The following is a 10,673-nucleotide window of genomic DNA, read 5'->3' as shown; positions in this document are numbered from 1 at the left end:
TTTAGGAATTACAGCCATTATTTAATACACAGTCCTCCCATTTTTAGAGCCCATAACCAACTGAACAAATTAAACATAATGATTATTGTGACGGCAGCACGGTGGATTAGTGGTTAGCACTGTTGCCTCACAGCGAGAAGGTCGTGGGTTCAATTCCCGTGGCCTTTCTGTGTGGAGTTTGAAAAAAAGAAAATTGAAACATAGATTACAACACCATTACTAGTTACATAAATAAAATGATAAATATAATATAATGATAAATAAATAAATAAAATGTCCTATAAGTAATGCCTCATAAATAAAATGATCATGAACAACAAAAAATAAGGAGTGCAAGTAATATAATTAGCTTGTTTGCTAGTTTTTCCTCCTAGGCACCCACCTTTTTCAGGAAATTACCTGTGTGATACATCAGTCAAAGCTTGGAATCAAATTTTGTTAACAGAAATGAAAAATAACAAATTAATACACCACTTCTACATACATTCCACTATAGCCAAAATAATATAAACCAATTAAACATTTCATTATTATATAAATAAGATTAAAAATAGGATGAATAATGGTATGAGGAGCTGTGTCTTTGGAAAAAAGTAAAAATAAATTATTTCCCTCACTATGTGGAAAATCTAAATAAATTCCACAGGGGACTCGAACCAGCGATGGAACAGATGCTCCACTATATCACACTACACAAGTGAATGTGTGACATTTCAAGTTTAATATTTTTAAACAGATTTGACAGTTTTTCCACATAGATTTGCACTATTGGTTTATAAAAATGACATATACCATTATAAATGTGGATAAACATCTTTTCAGCAGAAAAATGCTCACTGGGAGGCGTATAGACACACCCCTTTATGTTAATTCCCTCATTTATCCTGGGAAAAATAATTACACGGTCCGCTCCCATGTAGACATTAAAGGCTCGTTCGACGCTCATGAAAAAGAAGAATAACAATTGCAGTTAATTAAACATAATGAATAGATGGTTAGGAATGATTCTTTATATCCCTTGAGTTAAATCAGAAAGTCTACACCACAAGAACATTTTATTTTGTCTCCATTGTGCTGGATGTACAGATGTAAAATTCCAAAGACGGTGACTGTCCAACTACTTATGGACCTGACTGTATATCAAACTAGAAGCACTCGGAGAGCGCAAACCTCCGCCAAGGCCATAGGGTGACTGACGTCACATGGAATACCCTTTGGCAAAGAGACTTATTCCACGTCGTTTCACACATCTACAGTCATGTTTCAGATTCAGTGGTTAAACTCTTAGATCTTCAGCAAATGTATTTATAAAGAGAAACTGCATGAACTACACACGTTTTTTAATCTTCCAATAATTTTATTCAGTGAGGAGAAACAAATGCTAAATTATGGTTGTGTTGTCACTTAATTTTTGTTCAGCCTTTATGACCTGTCTTCATGATGTTAGATGCAAAAATGTTGAAACTGGCCCTATCCTGCAATGATAAAGAATCCTTAAAAAAAATGACTGGATCCGGATTGTGTTCCGGATAATTACCAAAATTTAATGACTTCTAAGTTAGACCAAGATACACCCCTGGTAAAAAATTTCATTGAAATCCATTGAGGATTTTTTGAGTAATCCTGCCAACAAACCAACCAACCAACCAATCAATCAATCAACCAACAAACAGAGGCGACGGAAAACATAACCTCGGCGCAGGTAATAATCCAAAGTGTGAGTTTGACTTTGTCAAATATCATCATCAACTGTCACGTTTTCAACAACAGAGCAAGAAAATGTTCCTAATTGCAACTCATGATTGATTAAAATAGCTGGGAAATGAGCAGAAGAATCCATTTCCACCTTCAGAAGACCTTCCACGGTGACGGCAGGTGTTCTTCGCCTATAATATCTACTGTATGACGCACCAAAGTCACATTCAGAAAGCAATTTTCTGTCCAAAACACAATTTCACCCATTAATTGTCTAATGAACAAGATGTTTTCCATGGATACCTTTCCAATGACCACTTAGGAAAAAGAGCAAGAAGATTTAATATGATGGAAATAAGTGTGACAGTCTAAATGGTCCCCGCTGAATGTACTGACGCATGTTCCGACCTTCCCTGTCAATCTGGAGGGCAGATGGGGTGGCCATTTACTTTGTGGCTGCAGACACAGTTTTTTATCATTACTTGTTGAAAACCTAGCCAGAAAAACAGCTACCCCACCGCCGCCTGCACAAGAAAACAGTGGAAAAACAGAACGTTCAGAACATTTGTGGATCTGATTTGCTGTGTAGTCAACTCGATTGCTGCCGTCTCTGTAGGGCATTGTAAGAAGAGGCACTTGGCGCGCCTCCTGCCTCCCCAAGAGCTGCCTCATTAGTATGCATGTTTATGCAAATATAATAGGACCACTCATTTTTGTCGCAACATGTATTCTCGATGAGGTATTTATGGTGTAAGGTGTATTTAGCATGCAAATGTATGCAAATACAACAGAGATATAGTGATTTGCAAAAAGAGCGTATTGCCCTCAGTAGTATGCAAATCTACACAAATATTATGGCAGCGATCATATTGCAAATATGTCCTCCACATGAGGTTCTCATCGTGTAAATATAAACATTTCAACATTCAGGACTGCAAAGATATACAGCAATTCCTAAAAGATACTGTAATTCATTAGCATGTATAATTTTGGTGCTAGGTTGATGTTGCACCCAATGTTAGCTTGAGCTGAGTGCCTCCACTATGAGCCATGGGATTTATAAAGTGCTTAAAAAATACATACTTGTGGTGGTGAGGACCTGAGCGAGGAGAGCGAGCCATAAAACCGTGATTTATTCGTTCACGTGTTTTAAAAATCCATTAGTGTCACATAATGTGATGCAAACCGGCTAACATTAGCATGAAAACTTGCTAGCATCACATAATGCAGTGCTAACAGGCTAACTTTAATATGAAAGCTCACTAGCATCACATAAGGAGATGGCATCACATAACGTGATGCTAACGGGCTAATGTAAGCATATGCCAAGTACTTTCATTGTGAATAATGGGATTCATTAAAACCAATGGTGGGCACAGCTAACCAAAAAGTTAGCTTTGATAACCATTAATCCCATAACAGAAAAGTTAACTTTTTTGATGCTAAACTAATAAACTGCTAAAAAAATGTATCTTTATTACAGATAACCGATAACTTTTAGTATTGATTCAGATGCAGCCACATCAGATTACACTGTCTGCTTCTGATAAACGAGTTTCACATTCACTTTTCGCTGCTGGGTAAATTCAAGGATCACAAACACATAAGAACGCAAGAATAATGAATGAATAAAAAAATAAAACCCCAAACTGTCAACAGTATTAGAAGTCACAGATTATCTCAGTAGATTAGATACACAAACTAAAAACATGCTTTCAACCGCGCGGCTTAAACAACCAAAATACATTCATCAATGCATTGATTGGCAGAGTAAAATACATGTAGTAAATATAAATTCTTACCTGTTAGTTTCAGTGGGATTCATCTGAATAAATAATCCACATGAAGAATCCTTTTTTAAAAATCCAAAACAGTGTCTAAACATGAAGAAAAGTCCCTCTGTACACACAGCTGCGCCGTGAGAGCTCCTCTTCCCACCGAGTCTTGCTGATTAAATTACAGCCTCAAAGAAATAAAATAAAATGTTAAAATTAGTCTGTTTTGTTTTTGTGTCGAGTGGACTCACTCACTGTAATGCCCAAAGTGAACCTGAACTACACTACCCACAATACTCCCTGCGTCGACCAACCAATCACGTTTTGCGCTTAATGATGACATCATCAGCAAGCAACAGGCAGTCAGTCTGCTACAAATGCCCAACAGACAGACTAAAATGTTTGATTTTAGGGTTTACAAATGTTCTTGACCGTTAAACTTTGCCCACTTTACCAGCAAAAAAATGTTATCGGACTGAAAGTTATCAAAACTAAATTTATTGGAAGATAACTGGTCCGATGATGTTTTTAAAACTTATCCGAAAAGCTAATCCGCTAGCGAAAACATTAGCTTCGATTAGCTGAACTGTGCCCACCACTGCTTAAAACACATTTAGAATTATAATTTGCATAGAAAAGTATCACTACACAGCTTCAGGTAATTTTACATATTGCCTGAAAAATTATAACTATGTGTGGTTTCTTAGTTTTTTTGCCGGATAGACTAGCTAGCATATAACAGACACACAGATTTAGCCTTAGAGAATTATGGTATAGTATAGATCATAGCAGTAGTCATTTTGCACTTGTGCTTCATATGAGGTACAGGCCAGGTCAGGTCTGCAAGCATTGTTGGTGGCGTATGTCACTGCATCTACTCCACTACGGAGCCATCTTGAGTCCTGTACCCATCTACTTGTTGGAGCCAAGTGGAACGTTGGTGTCTCGTTGGCGGTCACCAGCCAGTGCGATCTTCAGCAATGGGGTCTCCTGAGTGGTGGACCACAGAAAAGCTCCTTCACCATGCAAGTGATACCAACCATTTGGCATGACGTCATTCCAGCAGTACCCTTTTGTACTGAAGAGTACTTTGGCAAAATATAGTTGGATATTGGGAACCCACTGTGGAAATATGGGTGTTCCATCTCTCCTCATTCAATTCAATCCAATTTACTGTATTTATATCGTGCCAATCACAACATACGTTGCCCCAAGGTGCTCATTAGTATGCAAATATGTGAAAATATCATGACAAGTAATGTGGCCTCATGTGCTCCCTATGAGTTTTCTTATTGTGTTTATATGGTTTAGTAAAACATTTCTTATTAATATGCAAATGCATGCAAATGTATAGGTGACACTCATGCTGCACCACCTACTTTACAGGAGATATCCACAATATGCAAATGATGTTCCCATTGGTAAGCACTGGGGAGATATTGTATTATAATTTAATAAACGTTTGTCTGGTTGTTCCACCACTCCTCCCAGCTCCTTTGGTATTTTCCCACCACACTTGGTGTATGGATGGAAGCTGACCTTGGAATTGCAGTTGAAGGCTTTGTTTTGGAAAAAGTTCAAGGTCATTGGGGTCAGTGATCAAAACTGTGGTCTGTCTGTCTGTTCCTCCACTCCTCACAGGTCCATGGTATGATTTCCACAAACTTGGTGTGTCCATGAAGGTCAAGCCTGGAATTAACTTAAAGGGTTTGCTTTAAAAAAAACAAAAGGTTAACGCCATCAAAAGACACACTTATAAGGTGATTTGCACCAAACTCGGCATACTTATGGAAGTAGCTTCCAGAATTGCCCGGCACTGTCAAATTTGCCCAAAGTTCAATGACTTGTCTGTCTACCTGAAGAAGCAAGGAAGAAGGAAAATGATGATGATCATGCTGATGATCCTCCCTGGTCCTTTTGCTAATTTCTACCAAACTTGGCATGGCAATGAATGTTGACCTAGAAACTGCCCTTAAAGTACTCATTCTTGCAACAGAACCCGATTTTCAACCCAATTTGAATGAAATGGGGCACAAACTTGGGTGGGTTCCAACTTGGGTGGGTGAATTTCCTGGCAAGGTCAGCCAGATATCAGACAGTTGGGTGAATGTCAAGGAATTAAGGTCATTGGAGTCAAATGCCTCATTGCTGTAGTCCTTACAGAGTAGTCAGGACCTCAAATTGAGGCTCTTCTAATTAGTATGCAAACTACTGCAGAGTTCATGTTGCACCATCAACTCCACATGAGGTACCCGTGATATGAATGAGCTTGATTTTTCTCAACACTGGTGAGATACAGCCATAATTCAAGAATTAAACCCTCCTCATTGCGATGAACTTTATACAATACCCATGTGAGCCACAAGAATGTACGCATAGAGTGTGTAAATACGAGCTTCCAATTATTCAGTACTGCTAAGATACAACCTTTCCCAGAAGATTATGCTCCCCTTGTTAGCATAGAAATCTATGCACAGACCTCTGCAAAAACTTAATCAGCTCATCTATATCCTGAGGACTATATTGTTAACATCAAGTGCCCAACATGCACTGGATTGATCTTGAGTTATCTTCACAAGCATGTGTTTACATACACACAGACAGATGTACTACGTACGCCCGTTCCAGTGTGACGTAGATATTCTGTTGTTGGGCAAAGTGGCGAGGCCAGGCTCACAGACGATTCAGTGGTGCGGCAGCTCACGAGAAAAATAACCACTCACCCTACTTACAATCTTGATTAGATAAACAATTAAGTAATTACCTTATGCATTCACTCCCTGAGATGATACAAATCAGGTTTGTGGACATGTAATCAATTTGAAGAGGCCCGAGACTTCAGAATACTGCAAGCCGTAATGTGCCTAATTATGCTCGATGACATCAGCTGATACAAGCCCAAATGACTTCTCAATACATCGTCTGTCTTATCTGGTGTCATTTCGAGATAGTAATTTCGTACCAGGATAACAGTACTGTGCAAAAATCCTAGGCATGATTAAAAATATGTCAGCAAGCAAAGATGATGCAAATGATTAAACTGTCTTTTACTGACGTACTGCACTAATGCATTTTTTAAAAAAATTGTCAAAAGCTACATTTATGTTGAGCCATGAGGGCTGGACGTTTGCACAGTACTTTAACAACTTTCAAGTTTTAGAACAACAGATTCTACCATCTGCACTGCTCTCCTAAAGCAGTGTACTTTATTTAAATGTGTGTAACCCATGCAATTTTCTTTTTGTTGTTTGGGTTCAATACACACACCATCTGTCTACCCCAGGAAACCGAAGAATGGGATGATAATGAAGAGGAAGAAAGAAAAGAAGAGGAAGATACTCGTAATGATGATGATGATACTGAAGAAGGAAGAAGATGATAATAGTGATGACAATGACGAAGAAGATAGTAATGATGATAAGGAAGAAAAGAAGATAATGATGATAATGAAGAAGAAGCAAGAAATAAGGCAAAAGATGGTGATGATGACAATGAGGAAGATCATAATGATGATAATAAAGGAGAAGTAAGATGATAATAGTGATGATGACAATGACAAAGAAGATAGTAATGATGAGAATGATGAAAAGACAATAATAATGATAATGAATAAGAAGCAAGGAAGAAGGAAAATGATGATGATCATGATGATGACAACGAGGAAGAAGATCATAATGATGATAAAGAAGTAAGAAGAAGATAATAGTGATGATGCCAATGACAAAGAAGAAGATAGTAATGATGAGAATGAAGAAAAGACAATAATAATGATAATGAATAAGAAGCAAGGAAGAAGGAAAATGATGATGATCATGATGATGATAATGAGGAAGAAGATCATAATGATGATAAAGAAGTAAGAAGAAGATAATAGTGATGATGACAATGACGAAGAAGAAGATAGTAATGATCAGAATGTAGAAAAAGATAATGATAATGAAGAAGCAGAAAAAGTAGAAGAAGAAAGAAATTCTGATGCTCTCGAGGATTAAGATGATAGTCATGATAATGAAGAAGGAAAGGAAGATGATGATGACGACAATGAGGAAGAAGATCATAATAATGATAATAAAGAAGAAGGAAGAAGATATAATAGTGATGATAATGACGAAGAAGACAGTAATGACGAGAATGAAGAAGCAAGGAAGAAGAAACATGATGATGATCATAATGATGATAATAAAGAAGAAAACTTTGATGATAATGAAGAAGAAGCAAGAAGGAAGAAGATGATAATGATGACAATTAAAAAGAAGATGATAATACCGAGCACAATGAAGAAGCAAGAAAGAAGGCAAAAGATGGTGATGATGACAATGAGGAAGAGCATATTGATAATGATAATAAAGAAGAAGGAAGAAGATAATAATGACAATAATGAAGAAGATAGTAATGATGAGAATGAAGAAAAGAAGATAATGATAATGAAGAAGAAGCAAGGAAGAAGGAAAATGATGATGATCATGCTGATGACAATGAGGAAGGTCATAATGATGATAATGAAGAAGAAGGAAAAAGATGATAATGACGATGACGACAATCAAAAATAAGATGATAATGGTGACGATGATGAAAAAGAAGAATATGATAATACCGAGCACAATGAAGTAGAAAAAGATAATAATGACAATGAAGAAGATGATGATAATGACAATGAAGAAGAAGCAGAAGAAGTAGAAGAAAGAAATTCTGATGCTCATGAGGGTTAAGAAGTCATGATAATGAAGAAGGAAAGGAAGATAATGATGATGATTATGAAGAATACAATAATGAAAAAGAAGATGATAATAAAAGAGAAGATAATGATGAAAATGAAGAAGAAAGAAGATGATGATGATGGCAATGAAGAAGACAATAATGATGATACTGAAAAAGAAGGAAGAAGATAATGATGGCAATGAAGAAGAAGATGATGATAAAGGAGAAGAGGAAGATAGTGATGATGATGATAATGAAGAAGAAGACACTAAGGATGAAAATGAAGAAGAAGTTGACAATGACACTTAGAAATGGCAACACCTGTAACTTGATGAGATTGGAACAGATTTTTTTTCAGTCTATTTGAGTGATTCCAAATCTTCAAAATGGCCATTCTTAAAGAGTTTGAACTTTTAGGGTCATGCAAGATCAAAGATCAATGTCCACAATGTAGAATCCACAGGTGTATGTTTAAACAATTTGCAAAAATAGCCGTTTTAAGGTACCCATATAGGTACCTTAAAATGGCTATTTCTGTGTTTTATTTTGATCCATGTCTCACAGACACACATGGAGGAGGTTCACCGTACTGCAGTTAGCCACTAAGGGGCAATAGTGAGCGTTCGATGCTACGTATGCCTTGTTGTTTGAACATCATTTATGATCATTATGCAAAATGTCTCTCATAACAGACTGACTTGCTTTGATTAGTAAATGTATTATCTCCAGGACTGCCAAGAAAGTTCTTACCTTGAAAACCATGATATCGTCAACAAAACATTTGACCTATGATACAGTATCCAGCTAACTGACGTCACTGACCAGAGCACCGTTGCAGTTTTGAGAATGACCAACTACCTTTACTGTGTTGACAGTTGATTTATGGGGGATTAGAGTCTCTTTCAAAATGTTAAACTCAGTTTATCTTTATTCTTTTCACCCTTATTTAACCCTTTATCCATCACATTGTCCCCATACTTTATAGCTGTCAATACAACCTAACACACAAGCGACTGATTCCTTAAAGGGGTCATATTGCGTGAAATTAATTTTATCTACCTTTTACAGCTAAATATAACTTGTGTTGCATGTTAAACATCCTCAATGTTTCACAGGTGTATGAGTGTGCATGTAGAAATTCTCATGCTATAAGAAAAACTTAGGTCTGAAATGACTCGATGTTAGCTTCTGTGACATATGTCGCGGATATTATATTTGTGCTGTGAATTATGTCATTCCTTGAAAACAGAAAAAATGGGTATTTTCAGGATGAATCACCTGTGTGTTATTTTGTAATTTAAAAAAAAAAAAGCAAAAAAAAACAAAACAAAACCCGACAATGTGAATTATGACCCCTTTAAATGACGAGAGATGCATTTTACACGGCAAAGCAGTCAGTTTTGAGGGCTGTGTTGATATCTGCTACATATTTTGTCTACATGATACAAAGTACTACAAAACTTGCTGTTGTACAAAAACAAACTTTTCTTTCCTTTTTTTTAAGAAATCCTGCATTGAAACAACAACTGATACAGAGTGAAAACTGTGTTGGGAAGGACAGACATGGGTGAGAATCTCGACAGTATACATCGCTTGGAGAGGCGTTGAACATATAGGCGTGCTCGAAAGGTCCTCACAACAGCAGAAACGTTGGCACGAGAAAAGGCGATACAGTGAATTTTTAAAAAAGAAAACGATGAGTTTGGCTTGGGTGATTCCAAACTGAGTGTCACTTTTATACATTGGCTCATGGAGCGCCATTTGGCGCTGATTGCCACTTCCTGTTGTGAGATTAGCATTTCAAATTGCTTGAAAGAAAGCCTTTGAAGGAAGGGACACACGTTAGGTGGTGTAAGACAAAAGGGCTTTGACATCAACAGAAAAACTACATCTGTCACAATAGCGATTCCGCCTTATGCACACGTGTGAAGTATGTGGAGAACGTTCGCGTGATTGCGTACACGTCACGCAAGGTCCAAACAAGTTTTGTCCAAAAAAACCTCCCCCCAGCTCCGCTCCTCTTCAGACAAAACAAACCGGCGGTCATTCCCCTCACCCCAATCAAAAAGTGCGTGACGCTGTTCGGAGAGCTATATTTCCACAGGAAACATCCGTCTTCTTCTGTTACGCTGTTAAACTGCAGTCTGCGGTTAAGTCAGCGTTGATTTGACTGTTTCTCATGTGTGTATGTGCGTGTGTGTGTTGTCTTTTTCTTCTTCTTCTTCTTCTTCTTTTTTTGAAAGCCTCCCCTTCGCTGAAGGAGCGTTCATTGTTCACGCCATGGTTTCCTTCCCTGGGAGTCTTCTGTCATTAAACGTGTGCATGTTGATGACCTCCTCTGTCTTAACAATGACTGGCGGCTGAGGCTTCTGTTTGAGTCGGCGTTGGCACTTCAGTGACATCCGCAGCTCATCCATCATGGCGCTGCAGAAAGATCGCTGGAAGACAAACGGGAAAGATGCAAAGGTTGATGAATGCACTCAAAATGACTTTTTATTATTTATT

The 10,673-nt window shown here is 37.5% G+C and overlaps 1 protein-coding gene across 1 annotated transcript in view; it reads right to left on the bottom strand.

Moving 5' to 3' along the window:
* Window positions 1-10,371: 10,371 nt before the first annotated feature.
* The window catches only part of LOC117503306 (glutamate receptor ionotropic, kainate 2-like), a 176,745-nt gene continuing 176,443 nt past the window's right edge, over window positions 10,372-10,673 (bottom strand). The window contains exon 16 of the mRNA XM_034162522.1: window positions 10,372-10,606. Within this exon, the coding sequence (XP_034018413.1) occupies window positions 10,442-10,606 (165 nt within the window). The 3' untranslated portion in view covers window positions 10,372-10,441. The remainder of the gene's footprint in view (window positions 10,607-10,673) is intronic.

This window comes from Thalassophryne amazonica, chromosome 21 (genome assembly GCF_902500255.1).
Source record: "Thalassophryne amazonica chromosome 21, fThaAma1.1, whole genome shotgun sequence".
In the NCBI taxonomy this organism is placed as follows: domain Eukaryota; kingdom Metazoa; phylum Chordata; class Actinopteri; order Batrachoidiformes; family Batrachoididae; genus Thalassophryne; species Thalassophryne amazonica.
Note: the sequence above shows the minus strand (reverse complement) of the source record. Positions and strands in the feature narration are given on the sequence as shown.